This window comes from Gorilla gorilla, chromosome X (genome assembly GCF_029281585.2).
Source record: "Gorilla gorilla gorilla isolate KB3781 chromosome X, NHGRI_mGorGor1-v2.1_pri, whole genome shotgun sequence".
Taxonomy (NCBI): Eukaryota; Metazoa; Chordata; class Mammalia; order Primates; family Hominidae; genus Gorilla; species Gorilla gorilla.
The window spans coordinates 131,625,916-131,647,525 of record NC_073247.2 but is presented as its reverse complement, the minus strand read 5'-3'; the positions used below and the strand labels follow the sequence as shown (position 1 = coordinate 131,647,525).

Genomic DNA, 21,610 nt, shown 5'->3' with positions numbered 1-21,610 from the left:
AACAAAATTTGCGCCCTCTAAGCTAACACGGCAATATGGGGCTTAGACACCATAGCTCATCCCCAGTCGCGAAAAACCCTCCCGATTTGCTTGGGATTGGAAAGAAAAAGAAAATATACATTCATACTTTCATACATGACATACACACACACACACACACATTTATATATAAATACACACAGAAAGCACATGAAACACAAGCAGAATTAACTGTCTTGTTCATACGGCCACTCAGTGAAATGTATACTGTATATTGTGTTTGAAATATATACTTCCCTTCAAGTGTTTCAAGTTCAAGGCTGAGAAAGAACTTGGTCTCTTGCTTAGACTTGAGGAGCCTCACTCGGAACTGGAAGGATGCACGCAATCTAGTTGCCCCACCGGCTTATTTATATTGATGCACACATCGCTTCCTGTCGATGACGACCGCCTAGATCCGGGGAAGGGTTTTGCAGAAGGACCCAGAACTGTGTCCAAGGTTTCCTCAGATTTGGGCTGTTCCGCAGCGGCAGGTCCCGGGAACCAAGGCAACAGACATCTTCCTAGGCTCGCGAGAGCGCCCCCTTGTCCCACGGCTGCTGGGGCCCCCCAGTAGCCATGGCTCCGGTGTCCGGCTCGCGCAGCCCGGATAGGGAGGCCTCGGGCTCGGGGGGAAGACGTCGCAGTTCGTCGAAGAGTCCGAAGCCCAGCAAATCTGCCCGCTTCCCGCGGGGCCGCCGCTCTCGCTCGCACTCTTGCTCTCGGTCCGGGGACCGGAATGGACTCACCCATCAGCTGGGTGGCCTCAGCCAAGGCTCCCGAAACCAGTCCTACCGCTCACGCTCGCGGTCGCGTTCTAGAGAGCGGCCCTCTGCGCCCCGGGGCATCCCCTTCGCTTCTGCCTCCTCGTCAGTCTATTACGGCAGCTACTCGCGCCCCTACGGGAGCGACAAGCCTTGGCCTAGCCTCCTCGACAAGGAGAGGGAGGAGAGCCTGCGGCAGAAGTGAGTGAGACGGCCGCACTTTCTCTTGCACGAGCCTACGTGCCTTTGGAGTCCGATCTATCATTCATTCCGCTTCTGACTATTCGCATTTCGCTCACTCTGCTTGCCTTGCGCCCATTTTCATCCCTTTCTTTAATCCACCCACGACAACCCCTTATTCGTCCTTTTCATTTTCCCTTACCCTCAGGCCCCTTCATATAGTGCCCTGGTCTCCCGCTACCCCCTTCCGCCTCCTGTCTTGTTAGCGAATATTGCCGAGAGTTCAGACCTACCAGAACTGTAGCATTTACCTGGTTGTGTCATTATCATTCGTGAATATATTTGTATTCCCCACTAGACTGAGCTCATGGAAAGGAGGAGCCAGTGAACGGAGGAGAATTCTGATCACAGAATTCTAAGTGCCTGGTACTTTATAGGCGCTCAACCATTGCTTGTTGAATGAAGGAACTTACAGGTCTGAGATAACAGGATATTTATGTAGAAAACTTTTGTGGGGAATTAGGAAGGGATGAAATCAAGGGATTAAGTTGGAGAGGAAATAAACCTTCCCCTCAGACAAGACGATTAGATGCATGTAGGAAAAGTGATCTGATAAGCTATAGATGACCCCACTTTGAGGAAGGTCTTGTTAAGTGGTCTCAGTCTTGATCTCGAAAAATGACGCCAGGATGAGACTAGATCTCTAATCAAAGTGAGTATTGGAGTGGAAGAATGCATAGCTTGGGGATTGTTTTGTTTTGTTTTTGAGACAGGGTCTAGCTCTGTCGCCCAGGCTGGAGTGCAGTGGTGCAATCTTGGCTCACTGCAGCCTCCACCTTCTTGGGCTCAAGTGATCCTCCCACCTCAGCCTCCCTCATAGCTGGGACTATAGGTGCGCACCACCACACCCGGCTTATTTTCGTATTTTTTGGTAGAGACAGCGTTTCACCATGTTGCCCAGGCTGGTATCGAATTTCTGGGCTCAAGTGATCCTCCCACGTTGGCCTCCGGAAGTGCTGAGATTACAGGTATGACCCCACATGCCCTGCCGAACCTGTCCTTTTCATCACTATACTTTATTACCTCCCACTGCCGGAAGAAAAAGAGTCAAGACATCTCCCAACTGTTGGAACTTTAACCTACCTCTCAATGCCTGTAATATTTCTAAGTTTCTCATTTTTTTAAACATATAAGTGCACGTAAATAACTTAGTACAGTGCCTGACACATAATTTAACAATAAACAAGATATTAAGACTTACACAGCAATAATTATGAGCCTTTTCCTTTCTCCTTAAAACTATGCATTTTTTGGCTGGGCGCAGAGGCTCATGCCTGTAATCCCAACACTTTAGGAGGCCAAGGCAGGAGGATCACTTGAATCCAGGAGTTCAAGACCAGCCTAGGCAATATAGGGATACCCTTTCTCTACAAAAAGTGTTTTAAAAATCAGCTGGGTGTGGTGGCATGTGCTTGTAATTTCAGGTACTGGGGATGCTGAAGTGGGAGGATCACTTGAGCTGGAGAGGTCAAGGCTGCCGTGAGCCATGATCTCACCACTGCACTCCAGCTTGGGTGACAGAGGGAGATGCTGTCTGAAAAACAAACAAACAAAAAAAAAAAACAAAGAGAAGAACAGGAAGAAAGAAAGGAAAAGGACAAACTCCAGAATCAGACTGAGTATGAAGCCTTTATTTGCCACTTAATAGCTGTGTGACCTTGGTCAAGTTACTTAACCTCTCTGGGCTCCATTTCTTCATCATTAAAAGGGGCATAAAATAAGTACTATGGATTAAAAAGGATAAAATAAGTACTAGGGATTTGGGGATTGTAATAATTAAGTGGCTGGAACATAACTATTCCATAAGTGTTAGCTATTAATGTTTCATGCATGGGAGCAAAAACAGTAAAAACAGTCCTGAGTTAGGTTGGAGACCCATCTCTCCAAGTTACATTTTTCAGAAACATACCCACAGGCTATGTCAGTCAAAAAGTAAATAGTTTCTTCTTGGGGAATCCTCACCAAAAGATGTCAGAAGTGCTTGGATGAAACTTGCATATGTACATTTAGAAAATAAATAATGTATCTTTTTTTTTTTTTTTTTGGAGATGGAGTCTCGCTCTGTCTCCCAGGCTGGAATGCAGTGGTGCAGTCTCGGCTCACTGCAGCCTCCACCTCCTGGGTTCAAGTGGTTCTTCTGCCTCAATCTCCTGAATAGCTGGGATTACAGGTATGCACCACCACACCCAGCTAATTTTTGTGTTTTTAGTAGAGACGGGGTTTCGCCATGTTGGCCAGGCTGGTCTCGAACTCCTGACCTCAGGTGATCCACCCGCCTCAGCCTCCCAAAGTGCTGGGCCCGGCCAATAATTTATCTTAACATTACAGATGAAACCAGGTGACAACAGGACTTCCTGCTGTTTACAGTCTGGTAGGCGTTCTTCCCCCGATATCCATATATTCCAAGTACAGCTATAAATATGTTACCTTTTAAATTGTCTGTTACTTCAGGTGGGAAACCCTCTCAGTCTGACTCTGCATAGTTATAATACCTTTTCCCCTGATTAAGGAAGCAAAAACAATTTATACAAAAACTCATTGCAATTATATTTATTTTGGAAGGATTTTTAAAAACAAATGGAGTCACAAGCAGCTAAACTTTGAGAGAATGAGCCTTAGTCTTTGTTTTGTTTTGTTTTTTAGTTTATGAGGAATAACAAAAATTAAAACAGAAGAAACCATAGGCATAAAACAAAAGAAGAAACAAATTTTAGTGTCCTTCAAAGAATAGATACAAAATGCACTCCTTTTCCAAAAAGGAACTAAAAGGAAAACAGAGAGGGAACAAACCTTGTATCTCATTGAGTATAGTTTTTTTTTTTTTTTTGGTTTTTTATTTTGAGATAAGAGTCTCACTCTATCACCCAGGCTGTCATGTGCAGTGGCGTGACCTTGGCTCACTGCAACCTCCACCTCCAGGGTTCAAGGGATTCTCCAGCCTCAGCCTTCTGAATAGCTGGGACTACAGGCACATGCCACCGTGTCCAGCTAATTTTTGTATTTTTTTTAGTAGAGACAGGGTTTTACCATGTTGGCCAGACTGATCTTGAACTCCTGACCTCAGGTGGTCCACCTGCCTCGGCCTCCCAAAGTGTTGGGATTACAGGCGTGAGCCACCACGCCCAGCCCCAAGTATATTTTTTGTTAAATGAAACTTTTTGACTAGGTGCAGTGGCTCATGCCTGTGATCCCAACGCTTTGGGAGGCTGAGGCAAGAGGATTGCTCGAGGCCAGGAGTTCAAGATCAGCCTGGACAACAAAGCAAGACCTCTTTTTTTTTTTTGAGACGGAGTCTCGCTCTGTCTCCCAGGTTAGAGTGCAGTGGTGCGATCTTGGCTCACTGAAACTTCCACCTCCTGGGTTTAAGCGATTCTCCTGCCTCAGCCTCCCTAGTAGCCAGGATTACAGGCATGCGCCACCACGCCTGGCTAATTTTTGTATTTTTACTAGAGACGGGGTTTCACCATGTTGGCCAGGCTGGTCTTGACCTCCTGATCTCAAGCAATCCGCCCGCCTCAGCCTCCCAAAGTGCTGGGATTACAGGCATGTGCCACCGCGCCTGGCGGCAAGACCTCATCTCTACAAAAAAATAAAAAACTTTTATTTCGGGCCGGGTGCAGTGGCTCACGCCTGTAATCCCAGCATCTGAGGTGGATCTCCTGAGGTCAGGAGTTTGAGACCAGCCTGGCCAACATGATGAAACCCCATCTCTACTAAGAATACAAAAATTAGCCAGGCATGATGGCGCATGCCTGTAATCCCGGCTACTAAGGAGGCTGAGGCAGGAGAATTACTTGAACCCAGGAGGTGGAGGTTGCAGTGAGCCAAGATCGTGCTACTGCACTCCAGCCTGGGCGACAGAGCGAGACTCCATCTAAAAAAATAAATAAATAATAAAATAAAATAAAAACTTTTCTTTCATTTTCAGAACTTCAGTTGTTTTCTACGTCTAATGCATCATTTTTATTTTCTTCATTAATTCCTCGGTTTCTGAAAACTGAAGGTTTGACCATATCAAAAGAGACTTCTCTTCACCTTTCATAAATCTGTAAACAAATGAAGTTACTTACAAATGTGAAGCTGTTTCTGTCACATATTACAGATGATGAAATGAGCAGTTAAGAGCTGTGTCATGCATTCAGCAGAATGGATGCACTTGACAGTCTCCCAGGCCATCATTTCTATAGTCTGTACCATTTGATAGTATCATCAGAACATCAGACCTTAAGTGATGAGTTTACATTTAAACCAAGTTTTTATCCATGTTTAAAATATAAAGGGAAAAAAGGCTTAACTAGACTCCTATTGAATTTGATTATATATTTAGGAAACAACTCAGCCATTGAGTTATAATTTACATGTCTTTATCTGCTAGGAGATTAAGTGAGAGAGAGAGAATTGGAGAATTGGGAGCTCCTGAAGTATGGGGACTTTCTCCAAAGAATCCTGAACCAGAGTAAGTGGTTAAAAAATATATTTTTTAAATGTTATAATATGTGTTTAAATCCTGAATCTATTGTGAAAATGTTTAAGTGAAGAACTTTAAATATATTTCACATTTTTCTTTCTTGTGATTTATGTTCTTCTACCCCTTAAGTTTTAAAAACATAGAACATATCTAAAGATTAAAACATGTTGCTAGTAGATTTTAGCATAATCTAAAATAATTCATGGAGTATAATTTTCCTATTAATAGAAGGGTTGATTGTTAAATAATACACATTATTTTGAATTATTTTTTCTCAACTAAACTCAGTGGCAGATTGCATGTCAGATATTAGCATTACAAAGAGATTTTTTTTTTTGAGATGGAGTCTTGCTCTGTCGCCCAGGCTGGAGTGCTATGGTGCGGTCTCAGCTCACTGCAACCTCCGCCTCCTGGGTTCAAGCGATTCTCCTGCCTCAGCTTCCCGAGTAGCTGGGATTACAGGTGCCTGCCACCACACCCGGCTAATTTTTGTATTTTTAGTAGAGACGGCGGTTTCACCATGTTGGCCAGGCTGGTCTCGAGCTCCTGACCTCGTGATCCGCTTGCCTCAGCCTCCCAAAGTGCTGGGATTACAGGCGTGAGCCACTGCGCCCAGCCAAAATAATTTTCTAGATAATATTTAAATTACTCCAAGTATGATCTTCAGAGGAAAAGATTATATGATGTGGAAACTCCTTTTCTAAACTATTGTAGAATTTGAGTAATACTCATTTTCAGAATTCTCTGCAACAGAACAACATCTCTTTAGACTGTAGTTTGTTAGGTTTTTGCTCTGAGGAGACAGAACAGTTGCTGCTTTACCATTTGTCTTTTACGTGCTTAAAATAAAATTATAAAGTCTTTCTTCAGCCTTCTTACACCCAGTTTCTTTAATCTTTCCTATGGTTCCTGTTTCTCTACTTTTTCCCTGTGGTTTCTTGTGAAAATATAAATCCTCCATGCTGCTTTGTTTAAATAGCACTATGTAAACTCTAAAGTGTTATGCAAATGATAAGTTATTTTATTATTACGAAGATGGTAGACCCTCGAATTGCACGTTTATGAAAGTAGTTCAGTGCTTGCTTTGTTGTTGTTTTGGTTTTTTTGATTCCCAAGTTCTGCCTTAGGATCTCCAATGCTTGCTTTTAATGGTTCTTGGACAATCGATGCTGTTACTGAAAAATTTGGAGTTCATATCTTTATACTCCATGGTCCATATCTCATCACTTTCCTAATTCTTATAACCATTTTATTTAAATTCAGTTCTGATGAACATACACCAGTGGAGGATGAAGAGCCAAAGAAAAGCACTACTTCAGCTTCTACTTCAGAAGGTATTTTTTAAAAAAGGGTATTTTTAAAATACAAGCTATTTTATTGAGAGATTTAAAAAAATCAGTTTGTAAATAGTTGAACATTAGACTTTGCTTTTACTCAAATTGCCCATCGTCTGTTTCTTTTGATGTTCAGAAATAGTTTTTTAGAATATAATTTTTTTATTTGTACTTTCTTAGAAGAAAAAAAGAAGAAGAAGTCTAGCCGTTCAAAAGAAAGGTCCAAGAAAAGGAGAAAGAAAAAATCATCGAAAAGAAAACATAAGAAGTATTCTGAAGATAGCGACAGTGACTCTGATTCTGAAACAGACTCCAGTGGTAAGAACGCCAACAGCATTCTGCAAGCCTTGCTTCAAAACTAGTTTTACTTCTTAAAACTTATTTTAGAAGAAGGTTCCTGAAAACAATAATAATACTGAAGAGTTTTTGAACACTTGCTAACCTTGTGCCAGGTACCCCAATAAGTGCTTTATATTTATTATTGCCATTTAATCCATACAATAACTGTAGGGTACATCTTATAGATGAGGAAATGGAGACAGAGCAGGTTATAAGTACTATCCCTAAGGTCACACAGTTTGGATTCAAACCTAAGCAATCTGACTCCAGATTGGGATTGGTTGTGCAAAGTGTACAAGGCACATGGCACCAGACCAAGTCAGGGGGTTGGGCTGTACCAAAGTAAGCCTTACAGGGCTGCATCGGCCCAGTGGAAGGGCTCTTTTGTTTAATTCTCATGCCCAATGAGCACCTCTACAGTTTTCAAAAAGGTATGCCATAAAGTGCCTACTTCATGATGGCTGCCTATTTGTGGAAGGCACCCTATCTGGGGTAGTGCATCACAAAGAGTCTCCTTTTTGTACTCTCTCCTGGCTGATGATTGACCAGAAGGTGCCTCCTCTGAGGTTAACACATTACACAAAGATTCACCTTCCTCTGATATCGCCCAAGTTTCCTGGCCCTCCCTGTCACTTCTCTTCCTCAGTGCTAGAAGACAGAACTTTCAAATATTTCTGTATGCAACACTTAAAAAGAGGCATTTTTATACTTAACTACAACACTATCTCATACAATAAAATTAGTCATAATACCCTATAACACCAAATACCTACTTAAAATCCTTCAATAGCACTCCATAGCCTTCAGGGTAAAGTTCAGACCCTGACTCGTTTCTCTCTAATCACATATACCCTGTTACACTCTCTTGCAACATCCTCTGTAATCTGAAAACTACTTTCTGTCTCCTCAGTATTCCATGTTCTTTCTCTTAATTGTTACTTGGTAGAGAGGCCCTCTGCCTACAATGCCAGTCTCTCCCTCCATCCAGCTTGGTTTACTCATTGCACCAATGGGCATGCATTACTTCTGTAATCAACTACTTTAAGAGTCACCTTTCCTGATCAACCATTCCTCAGCCACCCTCCTCAAATCAGTCTGATTTTGAGACTCCTCTGTGTGTCCAGGTTCCCCAAGCTTCCCTCTGTCATTCCAGATTGTATTGATCTCTTTACCTATCTGTCTCCTCCATTAGACTGAGCTCCAGGAAAGGATTCTCTCTCCCCACTCCAACACACACATAGTTTTCTTTCCCTTTTTATCACGAAAATATTTAAATATTCAGAAAAGCGAAGAGAATAGTATAATTAATACCATATACTTAATCACCTAGATTTGGCAGTTGTTGGTATTTTTACATATTTGCTTCAAATATGGGCTTTTCACTGAGATAGTCAAAGTTAATTACAAATATCATCACACTTCCACCCTAAATATTTCTGTATGCATCCCGTAAAAAGAGGCATTTTCCTAGTTAGCCACCACACTATCTCACACAATAAAATTAATAATAATACCCTATATCATCAAATACCTAGTGACTTTAATTTCTATGTTCATAGTACCTCCTACAGTTCGTGACAAATAGCAATAAATGTTTCAATGAGGTAATTTCTTTGTAACAATAAGTGGGACAGCAATAGGATAGTTACCTACTCAAAAGTACTATGGTTTTAGAGTTAAAAAATTTTTTTCTTAATTGTAATGTGCTTTAATTTGCAGATGAAGATAACAAAAGGAGAGCAAAGAAAGCCAAGAAAAAGGAAAAGAAGAAGAAACACAGATCGTCAGTTTTTTAAGTTTTATTATGGAAAATTTCTTTTTTTTTTTTTTTGAGACAGTCTCACTCTGTCAGGCAACAGAGTGCAGTGGTTCGATGTCAGCTAACTACAACCTCCGCCTCCCAGGTTCAAGCGATTCTCATGTCTCAACCTCCCGAGTAGCTGGGATTATAGGCACCCACCACCATGCCCGGCTAATTTTTGTGTTTTTAGTAGAGATGGGGCTTCACCATGTTGGCCAGGCTGGTTTCGAACTCCTGACCTCAAGTGATCCTCCCACCTTGGCCTCCCAAAGTGCTGGGATTACAGGAGTGAGCCACCGCATCCGGCCAGAAAATTTCAAATGCATATAAAATTACATAAAATAGTATAATGATCCTTCCTGCACCTGTCATGCAGTCTAAATAATTATCAACTCATGGGCAGTATCTGCCATCCATCATTTATTTTGGACCCAATCTCAGATATCATTCCATCCATAAGCAATTCAGTACCTTTCTCTAAAAGATAGGCATTCTTTTTGTTTTGTTTTGTTTTTTTTGAGATGAAGTCTCGCTCTGTCGCCCAGGCTGGAGTGCAGTGGCGCGATCTCGGCTCACTGCAAGCTCCGCCTCCCGGGTTCACAAAGATAGGCATTCTTTAAAACAAAACAAAACAAAAAACTGGCCAGGCACAGTGGCACATATCTGTAATCCCAGCACTTTGGGAGGCCAGGCAGGAGGATCGCTTGAGCCCAGGAGTTCAATACCAGCCTGGGCAACATAGCGAGATCCTGTCTCTATATTTAAAAAAAAAAACAAACCCATAACCAGAATGCTATTATTGTGCCTAAAACATTTAATAATAATTCCTCTATTCTCAGCAGTTTTTTCTGTAGTTTATTCCAATCAGAATCCAAATAATGTCCCTAAATTGCAATGACCATATTCTTATGGTATTCTTTGGCATGTTCTGTCCTCTGTATTTCCAATAGATTAATAGGTCTAGAGGCCTGAGAAGGCTCAGATTTGAGTTTGGGGCAAGAATACTTCATAAGTGGTGCTGTTTACTGTCAGGAGGCAAATAATGTCTGGTTGTCACTTTTTGTCATATTAACAGCCATTGATGGTCATTATCTCGATCCATTATTTCATTAGGGGTTGTAAAATGGTCATAGTCTAATCCTGGCTTTATCCTTCATTTATTAGGCAGAATGATTCTATAAGAGAAACCCTCATCAACTATTTAGATACCCTGAAATATAGTTTATATTGTAAGAGCAGGATAATTGCTTGATTTTTTTTGTTTTAATGACTTTTCAAATAATGAATTGGATTTTTAAAAAGTATTATTAACCCAAGGAGTTAAACATATTTGACATATTTTAATCCATTACACAGAAAATTATTCATAATGTTCAAATTGTTGGGACTTTTTAGGCTGTTTTATTTCTGTTGTCTTTCTACAACATCAGAACTGTATTTCATTGTTCCCTTTAGTGAATTTTTTTTTTTTTTGAGACCGTGTCTCACCCTGTCACCCAGGCTGGAATGCAGTGGCACGATCACAGCTCACTACAACCTCAACCTTCCAGGATCAAGCCATCCTCCCACCTCTGCCCCCACTTTCCCCATACCTGGGACTACAGGCGTGTGCCACCACACCTGGCTAATTTTTGTATTTTTTGTAGAGACACGGTTTCGTCATGTTGCCCAGGGCTAGTTTCTAACCCCTGGGCTCAAGTGACCCACCCGCCTCAGTCTTCCAATGTGCTGGGATTACAGGGGTGAAACACTACACCCAGCCTCCTTTAGTGATAATTTTTATAGCAAAAGATGATTTGGTTAAATAAGTTAGAATACTTTTTTAAAAAATTGTTAAGAGGCAGTGTCTCGCTCTGTTGCCCAGACTGGAGTGCAGTGGGCTAATCATAGCTCATTGCAGCCTCGAACTCCTGGGCTCAAGTGATCCTCCCACCTCAGCCTCCTGAATAGCTTAGACTACAGATGTGTGCCATCACACCCAGCTACTTTTTTTTTTTTTTTAATAGAGACGGGGTCTTGCTCTGTTTCCCAGGTTCAGTTAGAAGCAGATTTTTTTAAGTAAAATTATCTTGTAAGTTTGAATAAGCTGGGAATTCAGATCATTTTATTGTCACCTTTCTTTGCCTTGAAAAATTAAGATGTATAGTCACCAGTTCAAAATTTAAAAAGAAAAGAAAAATTAAGATGCCCTCTAACATAGGAAGATTAAGTGAATTTGTATCAAATTAAAATCCCTATAGGAAGAAATATAAGAAAAAGAGGTCTAAGAAGAGTAGAAAAGAGTCCAGTGATTCAAGCTCTAAAGAATCCCAAGAAGAGTTTCTGGAAAATCCCTGGAAGGATCGAACAAGTAGGTTCTTCTGACAGACTAACTCAGAACAGATGAAACATTAAAGTAACCAATTAGTCAGAATGTGAATGTGTTTCTTAATATCTTTCATGCAGAGGCTGAAGAACCATCAGATTTAATTGGCCCAGAGGCTCCAAAAACACTTACCTCTCAAGATGATAAACCTTTGAAGTAAGTAGCAGTGTGTTTATAATATCTAAAGTACCTACCAAAAAGTCTGGTTCTAACTTAGCTTGCCAAGCTTATCTGACTCTATTCCCTTATTTCTACTCCAGCTGAGCTGGAGTTCCAGCTGAGCTGGACTACTAAATATTCCCTGGGCTTAATGTACACTTTGCAACTTTTATGCCATGTTCAGCTTATTTCTTCATCCAGTATGCCTTCCCTTCTTTTCCCTGCCCTCTGTTTTCTTCCCTATCACCAGTTTCTTCCTGTTAAAATCCTTACTATCCTTCGAAGCCCTTTTCAAAAGGAGATGCATATGCTGATTCCCAATACTTCCCCTCCACAAGTAGGTGTGATTTCTATTTCTCTTTGATCCTCACAGAATTTTTTATTCCTTTTTTTCTCTTTTTTCTTTTTTTACCAGCAGAATTTTTTTTTCTTTTTGTGAGACGGAGTCTCGCTCTGTTGCCCAGGCTGGAGTTTAGTGGCGTGATCTTGGCTCACTGCAACCTCTGCCTCCCAGGTTCAAGCGATTCTCCTGCCTCAGCCTCCTGAGTAACTGGGATTACAGGCACGCGCCACCACACTCAGCTAATTTTTTTTTGTATTTTCAGTAGAGACAGGGTTTTACCATGTTGGTCAGGCTGGTCTCAAATTCCTGACCTCATGATTCACCTGCCTCAGCCTCCCAAAGTGCTGGGATTACAGGCATGAGCCACCGCACCTGGCCTAGAATTTTTTGTTTGTTTGTTTTGTTTTGTTTTTTTGAGATAGAGTCTCACTCTGTCTCCCAGGCTGAAGCACAGTGGTGTGATTGAGTTTCACTCTGTCGCCCAGGCTGGAGTGCAGTGGCATGATCTTGGCTCACTGCAACCTCCACCTCCCAGATTCAAGTGATTCTCCTGCCTCAGCCTCCCAAGTAGCAGGATTACAGGCGCCTGCTGCCACGCCCGGGCTAATTTTTGTATTTTTAGTAGAGCTGGGGTTTCACCATGTTGGCCAGTATGGTCTCGAACTCCTGATCTCAAGTGATCTGCCCGCCTCAACCTCCCAAAATGCTGAGATTACAGGTGTCAGCCACTGCACCCAGCCTACTTTGTATTTTTTTTTTTTTTTTTTTTTTTTTGAGACAAAGCCTTGCTCTGTCGCCCAGGCTGGAGTGCAGTGACATGATCTCGGCTCACTGCAACCTCTGCCTCCCAGGTTCAAGTGATTCTCCTGCCTCAGCCTCCTGAGTAGCTGGGACTACAAGCATGCACCACCATGCCCGGCTAATTTTGTATTTTTAGTAGAGACGGGGTTTCGCTATGTTGGCCAGGCTGGTCTCAAGCTCCTGACCTCAGGTGATCCTCCCGCCTCAGCCTCCCAAAGTGTTCGGATTGTAGGCGTGAGCCGCTGTGCCTGGCATACTTTGGATTTTTTAAGGGAAAAAGGGAAAGGGAATCAGCTGGAGCCAGAACCAATAATGATAATACCTGTAGGGATAAATTAATCCATAATTGTAAACTGTGAATCTATACTCACAGCAGTTCTTTTCTTTCAAAATATTTCTGCATTTCTGGGTTAGTTGTATAGGTCATAGTGCAATGCAATGTTTAATACACTAATTAGGATAAAGCAATTCACATTGAGCTTCCCAGCACACTACTGCTGAGCACTGTTATTCCTACTCTTGTTTGAGAGAAAATGTGGGGGTTTTTGGTGCTCTCTTTAGATTATAAGCTTTTAATATTAAGATGATTTAATGGACCTTTTCTGAATTCTGAATTACTTTGTAGCTATGGCCATGCTCTGTTACCTGGTGAAGGTGCAGCTATGGCTGAATATGTAAAAGCTGGAAAACGTATCCCACGAAGAGGTGAAATTGGCTTGACAAGTGAAGAAATTGCATCATTTGAATGCTCAGGTTATGTAATGAGTGGTAGCAGGTATGTTGTTGGCATTAAGCTCAGTTTCCATGATTAGATCTTTTTCTTCTTTTTTACTACCAGAATTATATTTTGGTAATTGATTTTCATTAAGTGACTGTTTCTTATGAAAAGTAGAGTATAAATATTGGTTTGATATTAGTGTTGTTAGTATAACATGGTTTTCTGCAATTCCAAGTATATATGCAACTCAGCCTCAAACTCAGCTATATCTCTGACTTCAAAGAATCAATCTTCCTAATGTCCTTTCCTAGTTGGTATTTGCTTACAGATATTTTATCCACTGGAGGATATAGTTAAATTCAGCTATTTATCACTGCCCCATGAGGAATGTGGCAGTTAGGAAAATATTTTCACAAGACAGTGTTTCCTGGTTACAAGTTTGTCTTCAGTTCTTTATGGACCCAGATTTCTGAGACTGAATAACAGAAAAAGATGATAAAAGACATTGGTCAGCTGAGAATATATCCTGGCTAATAAATAAATGAATAAATAAATAAATTTTAAAAAGACACTGGATTCAGCATGGGAAATGAATATAAAATTAGGAAAGAGAAAAGTTCCAGGAAGAACCAGGAGAATGAGCAAATAGGGCAGCAGTACTTAGATCAAATTGAATTTTGGATTCTTTAAAACTTGATAAACTTTTTTTTTAAGTAGATAACTATTTTTAAATGACACTGAAGGCAAATATTTGCAGAAACCCTGAAGCACCTCCGGAATCTTGTAATACTGAGGACCAATATTTGAAGCATTGCATTGGAGGACCCACACAGTAAGGCAAGAAAAAGAAATTAGAGACACAAGGATTGGAAAGGAAGGCTGGGCACGGTGGCTCGTGCCTGTAATCCCAGCACTTTGGGAGGCCAAGGCAGGCAGATCACTTGAGTCCAGGAGTTCAAGACTAGCCTGGGCAACATGGCGAAACCCGTCTCTACTAAAAACACAAAAATTAGCCAGATGTGGTGGTACACACCTGTAATCCCAGCTACTCAGGAGGCTGAAGCAGGAGAATCGCAAGAACCCAGGAGGCGGAGGTTGCAATGAGCCAAGATCACACCACTGCATGCCAGCCTGGAGAGCAAAACTCAGCCTGAAAAAACAATAATAATAATAATAAGGATTGGAAAGGGCGATATAACAATGTCATTTTTTAGCCAGGCGTGGTGGCTCACGCCTGTAATCCCAGCACTTTGGGAGGCATAGTTGGGTGGATCACCTGAGGTCAGGAGTTCAAGACCAGCCTGGCCAACATGGTGAAACCCTGTCTTTACCAAAAATACAAAAATTAGCTGGGCATGGTGGCGGACACCTGTAGTCCCAGCTCCTCAGGAGGCTGAGGCAGGAGAATCACTTGAATCCAGGAGGAGGTTGCAGTGAGCCAAGATCGTGCCATTGCACTCCAGCCTGGGTGACAAGAGTGAAACTCCGTCTTAAAAAAAAAATGTCATTTTTTTGTGAATGACATGGTGAATGATTTGATTGTTTACATAGAAAATCCCAAAGAATCTCCAGATAAATTATAAATGAGAGGAGGGTTTAACAACTGGTTGGATATAAGGTTAGTACACAAAAATCCATTGCATTTCTATTTACCAGCAACAGACAACTAGAAAATGTAACTAAATAAGAAGAAAACATTTGTAATAGTATCAGAGAATATGAAGGACTTCAGAATAAATCTTAACAAAAGATGCCCAGGGCTCTGTGAGGAAAACTATAAAACATTATTAAGAGATTGTGTATTCAATACAGTTCCAATAAAAATGAACTGCATTTCTATTTACTAACAACAGAAACCTAGAACCTTGAACGTTTATAAGAGTGTCAGAATATGAGAGACTTAAGAATAAATCTTAACAAAAGATGCCCAAGGTTCTATGGGGAAAAATGTAAGACATTAAGAGTCCGTATCTTCAATATAGTTCCAATCAAAATCACAACACAGTTGTTTATGAGACTTATTAAGCTGGTTCTAAAATTTATATATTATACTAAAAGGACAAGAATAGCCAGGTCACTTCTGAAGAAGAAGAGCAAGAAGGTAAGATTAAAGAAAACTTAAATAGCTGGAGAGATACCAGGTTCACGGATAGGAAGGCAATATTGTAAAGTTGTCATTTCTTCCCAAATTGATCTTTATATTCAATACAGTCCCAATCAAAATCACAACACAGTTTTTCATGAAACTTAATAAGCCAGTTCTAAAATTTATATACTAGACTAAAAGGACAAGAATAGCCAAGTCACTCCTGAAAAAGAAGAGCAGGAAGGTAAGATTTCCCCTACAAATAGGAGGACTTATTATGAAGCTTACAGCACTTTAGAAAGCATAGGAGAACAACTGAATTGTTCAGTGGAATAAAATTCAGGCCGGGCGTGGTGGCTCACGCCTGTAATCCCAGCACTTTGGGAGGCTGAGGCGGGTGAATCACCTGAGGTCAGGAGTTCAAGACCAGCCTGGCCAACATGGTGAAACCCCATCTCTACCAAAAATACAAAAATTAGCTGGGCATGGTGGCTAGTGCCTGTAGTCCCAGCTACTTGGGAGGCTGAGGCAGGAGAATCGCTTGAACCCATGAGGCGGAGGTTGTAGTGAGCTGAGACCTCGCCATTGTACTCTAGTCTGGGCAACAAGAGCAAAACACTATCTCAAAATAAAATAAAATAAAATTCAGAGCCCAAAGATAACCATACACGTATGGAACTTCAGTGTATGAAAGAGATAGCATGTCAGATCAATGGGGAAAGAAAGAACTATTCAGTACATGAAATAGGAGGCTGAGGCAGGAGAATCGGTTGAACCTGGGAGGCGGAGGTTGCAATAAGCCGAGATTATGCCACTGCACTCCAGCCTGGGTGACAGAGGGAGACTTGGAAGTTAAATCCACTGATAAAAACTGCTGTTCAATTACAGATTTAGACTTGGTTCTTTTTTTTTTTTTTTTTTTTTTTTTTGAGACCTAGTTTTGCTCTTGTCTCCTAGGCTGGAGTACAGTGGCGTGATCTCAGCTCACTGCAACCCTCACCTCCTGGGTTCAAATGATTCTCCTGCCTCAGCCTCCCAAGTAGCTGGGATTACAGGTGCCCACCACCACACCCAGCTAATTTTTGTATTTTTAGTAGAGACGAGGTTTCACCACGTTGGCCAGGCTGGTCTTAAACTCCTGACCTCAGGTGACCTGCCTGCCTCAGCCTCCCAAAGTGCTGAGATTACAGGCGTGAGCCACCATGCCCAGCCTAGACTTGGTTCTTTTGGTTTTATGGTAAAGTAGAACCTTGAAGGAAGTTCCATCTGATTAATGACTAGTTAAATGTTTTATCTATCCTACTTCCATTTCCACAAAGGCAAATGGATATATCACCTAGGAAGTTTAATAATTTGCCCATTTCTGATTGTTTTACTGGAAACAAATTAGACGTATACCCTTAGTATTTGAAATTAATGATAGCGGCCAGGCATGGTGGCTCACACCTGTAATCCCAGCACTTTGGGAGGCCGAGGCAGGTGGATCACCTGAGGTCAGGAGTTCGAAACCAGCGTGGCCAACATGGTGAAACCCCATCTCTACTAAAAATACAAAAATTAGTCGGGCGTGGTGGCACACACCTGTACTCCCGGCTACTCGGGAGGCTGAGGCAGGGGAATCACTTGAGCCCAGGAGGCAGAGGTCGCAGTGAGCCAAGATTGCGCCACTGCACTCCAGCCTGGGTGACAGAGCCAGACTACAAGACTCACAAAAAGGAGAAAAGAAAAAAGGATAACATTTACTATGTTGACAGGAAATCAGAGATCATTATTTGAATAGTGGAAATGAATCAAAGACATATCAGGGCCGGGCACGGTGGCTCACGCCTGTAATCTCAGCACTTTGGGAGGCTGAGACAGGCGGATTACTTGAGGTCAGGAGTTCGAGATCAGCCTAGCCAACATGGTGAAACCCCATCTCTACTAAAAATGCAAAAATTAGCCAGACCTGTTATCCCAGCTACTCAGGAGGCTGAGATGGGGGAATTGCTTGAGCCAGGGAGGTGGAAGTTGCAGTGAGCCGAGATCGCGCCACTGCATTCCAGCCTAGGCAACAGAGCAAGACTCCATCTCAAAACAAAACAAAAAAAAAGGACGTGTCAGGCAGCTAAAATATTAATAAATGATCTTTTGGAAATTTAACCCATTTCAATTTTTGTCAGCTGTTAAATAGACCACTCTGGGTAAGAAAGGATTAATGATGATGTACTATGAAAATAATTACTGAGAAATTAAGCCAAAAATAAAATTCTCTCCAGGCATCGCCGAATGGAGGCTGTGCGACTGCGAAAAGAGAACCAGATCTACAGTGCTGATGAGAAGAGAGCCCTTGCATCCTTTAACCAAGAAGAGAGACGAAAGAGAGAGAACAAGATTCTGGCCAGTTTTCGAGAAATGGTTTACAGAAAGACCAAAGGGAAGGATGACAAATAAAGATTTTATGATTCTCTAGAAGACATTTTTAACAACAAAAAAGAAAGTCTGGGTTCCACACATACATAGAAAAAGATTATTATGTTCTGAGAAAGCTTTACAGTGCTACTGTGCCTTCTATTTAATTCTTTCAGTCCTTCAATAAAAAGCTGCTTATTGATATAACTTTAGCAAGTTCTTTGGGTTATTTTGGATTGACCATAATAACTTTCTGGTTTAAAAATCCAAATTATGGGCTGGGCACGGTTGCTCACGTCTGTAATCCCAGCACTTTGGGAGGCTGAGGCGGGTGGATCACTTGAGGCCAGGAGTTCGAGACCAGCCTGGCCAACATGGTGAAACCCTGTCCCTACTGAAAATACAAAATCAGCCAGGAGTGATGGCACACACCTGTAGTCCCAGCTACTCGAGAGGAAGAGGCAGGAGAATTGCTTGAACCTAGGAGGTGGAGGTTGCAGTGAGCCGAGATTGTGCCACTGCACTCCAGCCTGGGCGACAAAGCAAGACTGTGTCTCAGAAAAAAATAAAAGGCCAGGCACGGTGGCTCATGCCTGTAATCCCAGCACTTTGGGAGGCCAAGGCGGGTGGATCACCTGAGGTCAGGAGTCGAGACCAGCCTGGCCAACATGGTGAAACCCTGTCTCTACCAAAAAATACAAAAATTAGCCGGGCGTGGTGGTGGGCGCCTGTAATCCCAACTACTCGGGAGGCTGAGGCAGGAGAATTGCTTGAATCCAGGAGGCGGAGGTTGCAGTGAGCCGAGATTGTGACATTGCACTCCAGCCTGGGCAAGAAGAGTGAAACTCTGTCTCAAAAAAAAAAAAAATCCAAATTATGAATAAAATGCTACTGTATTGGAGGAGGTGGCTTGAACAAAAAGTGTTAGTGAGATGAGAAACTTCAATCTCACACCATGAGACAGTGCTACTATTAGCTCTATGCGATGCCTGCCCCACCCCCACCTCTACCCCAGCTGAACTTTTGGGAAATTATCACTCCTCTGTGTTGAGTGTGTTATAAATGGACTTGATAGGAACATATAGGAGGCCACTTTTGTTAACAAAATGAAGGCATTGCTGCGAAAAGCAAATCTGGAATTTGAAAACTGACTTGTGTACTATAATATATGATCTACCCTGGAAATAATGGGTTTGGATTTAAGTCCCTACCTCCACTCTAAAACCAACAAACAAACCAAAAAGCAAACTAACCCACAGATTTGTTGAATTGAAAATGTGAACATTAGATATTTTAAATTGTTTTTTTTGAGATGGAATCTCGCTCTTGTTGCCCAGGCTGGAGTACAATGGGGTGATCTCGGCTCACCACAACCTCCACCTCCTAAGTTCAAGCAATTCTCCTGCCTCAGCCTCCTGAGTAGCTGGGATTACAGGCATGTGCCACCATGCCTGGCTAATTTTGTATTTTTAGTAGAGATGGGGTTTCTCCATGTTGGTCAGGCTGGTCTCGAACTCCCAACCCCAGGTGATCCGCCCGCCTTGGCCTCCCAAAGTGCTGGGATTACAGGCGTGAGCCACTGCGTCCAGCCTAAATTCTTAATAAGTTTCTTAAAAATAGTTATTTGAAATATAAAGTCTTAAGAAGTCTACTCTTATCCCCATGTAAGTACTTTATTTCAATCTGAGCTGATATGAGCTTGAGGATAGGATAACATCGAAAAGAATAGGAGTCAACTATGGTCAAGAGTTCTGATAAGGAAAAATATAATGAGTCAGTATTTTAGCTTAATTGTTTCATAAGAGAAACTAAAATGATATTAAATATTTTTAACTGTCTTTCATATACTAAGTAGATTTCATTTTAAACACTTAAACCTTTCTGTTTGTTTTTAAGTTGGGGAGAAATGGAAAATTGTGGGACTATGATATCATGATCTTGTTCCTTTGTTTATTTCGTTCAATTTTAATTAGGTCAGAAGAGTGAATGGGGGAGGGAACCCAGGAAGTTTTGGCTGTTTTCATTAAGGTTGGTTTTCTGTTCTTTGTTTTTTGAGATAGAGTCTCACTCTGTCACTCAGGCTGGAGCCCAGTGGTGTGATCTCAGCTCACTGTAACCTCTGCCTCCTGGGTTCAAGTGATCCTCCCACCTCAGCCTCCCAAGTAGCTGGGATTACAGGCACTCACCACCACAACTGGCTAATTTTTGTATTTTCAATAGAGATGGGGTTTCGCCATCTTGGCCAGGCTGGTCTCGAACTCCTGACTTCAAGTGATCTGCCCGCCTCAGCCTCCTGAAATGCTGGGATTACAGGTGTGAGCAACCATGCCTGGCCGTTTTTGTTAAGGTTATTTGATCTGCATTATTATTACATGCCTATGATAAATTTAAATTACCTGAGTGATAAGGACATTCTGATTATACTATTGTAAAATGCCCGCTTGCCTTATATTTTTAAGTGGTTGTTTTTCAAAAGTGTTTAAATAAGGCAGTCATATTTCAAAGTATAGAGCAAAAGTTTTATTATTATTATTTTTGAGACAGGGTCTCCCTGTGTCACCCAGGCTAGAGTTCAGTGGTGCAATCTCGGCTCACTGCAACCTCCACCTCCTGGGCTCAAGCAATCCTCCACCTCAGCCTCCCGAGCAGCTGGGACTACCAGTGTGCACCACCATGCCCAGCTAATTTTTGTATATTTAGTAGAGACGAGGTTTCACCTTGTTGCCCAGGCTGGTCTCAAACTCCAGACCTCAAGCAATCCGCCCGCCTCGGCCTCCCAAAGTGCTAGGATTATAGGCGTGAGCCACCACACCCGGCCAAAAGTTTTATAATTAAACAGTATTAACAGTCTTAAATACTATTAAATATATGTTCCAGGAAATGTCTACTTTTAACCGGCAGCTACTGAAATAAAGAGTAAGCATGTAGCAGCATTAATGACCCCTGAATTTGAAATGATTTCTGTTTATTTATACCTAATTGTAGTTGCTGCCTAGCCTAATAAATCTGTAGTTTTCAAAAGTTAAAAAGAAACTAGTTCCCAAAGTTTTGAGTCTCAATCCATCTACTTCCCTGAATAATAAAATCTGAATTTTGTAATACCCACTTAAAAATTTTATTCTCAGCTGGGTGTGGTGGCTCACGCCTACAATCCCAGCACTTTGGGAGGCCGAGGTGGGCGGATCATGAGGTCAGGAGATCAAGACCATCCTGGCTAACATGGTGAAACCCCATCTCTACTAAAAATACAAAAAATTTAGCCGGGCGTGGTGGCACGCGCCTGTAGTCCCAGCTACTCGGAAGGCTGAGGCAGGAGAATTGCTTGAACCTGGGAGGTGGAGGTTGCAGTGAGCCGAAATCAAGCCACTGCACTCCGGCCTGGGAGACAGAGTGAGACTCCGTCTCTAAATAAACAAACAAATAAAAATGTATTCTCTAAGGACATTTTTTTTTTGGTTACTGGTTCCTAGAGATGAAATGATTATCTTATTTTCAGTAGGCAAGGTAGTTTAAATGCAGAAATTCTGCGATATATGAATATTGTGACATCAAGAACAGCTTCATTGGCATATTCTTTGGGAAAGAGGCAAGAAGAATAAATGGGCTAAAAGTATTTTATTTTCAGCTTATGAGTGTTGTTACTGCTTCAAATTGTGTTTAGTCACCTGAGCCATAAATCAGTTGTAGTAGGGCTATTGTATTTTAAATATATTTTTTGTTCTCCAAGGAGACTTATCTAGTTTGCCACCTCCTTGCCTATTGCTCTGATATGGTTTTCCCTCC

At 41.8% G+C, this 21,610-nt stretch overlaps 1 protein-coding gene across 1 annotated transcript; it reads left to right on the top strand.

Moving 5' to 3' along the window:
- Positions 1 to 411: 411 nt before the first annotated feature.
- On the top strand, positions 412 to 18,031 carry NKAP (NFKB activating protein). The gene is made up of 9 exons (XM_004064796.4): positions 412 to 983; positions 5,398 to 5,478; positions 6,754 to 6,824; positions 7,005 to 7,142; positions 8,883 to 8,946; positions 11,205 to 11,314; positions 11,410 to 11,485; positions 13,258 to 13,407; positions 17,695 to 18,031. Exons 1-9 carry the CDS (start codon positions 598 to 600, stop codon positions 17,867 to 17,869), a joined length of 1,251 nt encoding a protein of 416 aa, XP_004064844.1. The 5' UTR covers positions 412 to 597; the 3' UTR covers positions 17,870 to 18,031.
- The last annotated feature ends 3,579 nt before the right edge of the window (positions 18,032 to 21,610 follow it).

Coding starts and splice junctions, on each gene's coding strand:
- NKAP (XM_004064796.4), top strand. CDS start 598: ATGGCTCCGGTGTCCGGCTCGCGCAGCCCGGATAGGGAGGCCTCGGGC. Junction 984..5,397: donor GAGGAGAGCCTGCGGCAGAA/GTGAGTGAGACG, acceptor TTTATCTGCTAG/GAGATTAAGTGAGAGAGAGA. Junction 13,408..17,694: donor TATGTAATGAGTGGTAGCAG/GTATGTTGTTGG, acceptor AATTCTCTCCAG/GCATCGCCGAATGGAGGCTG.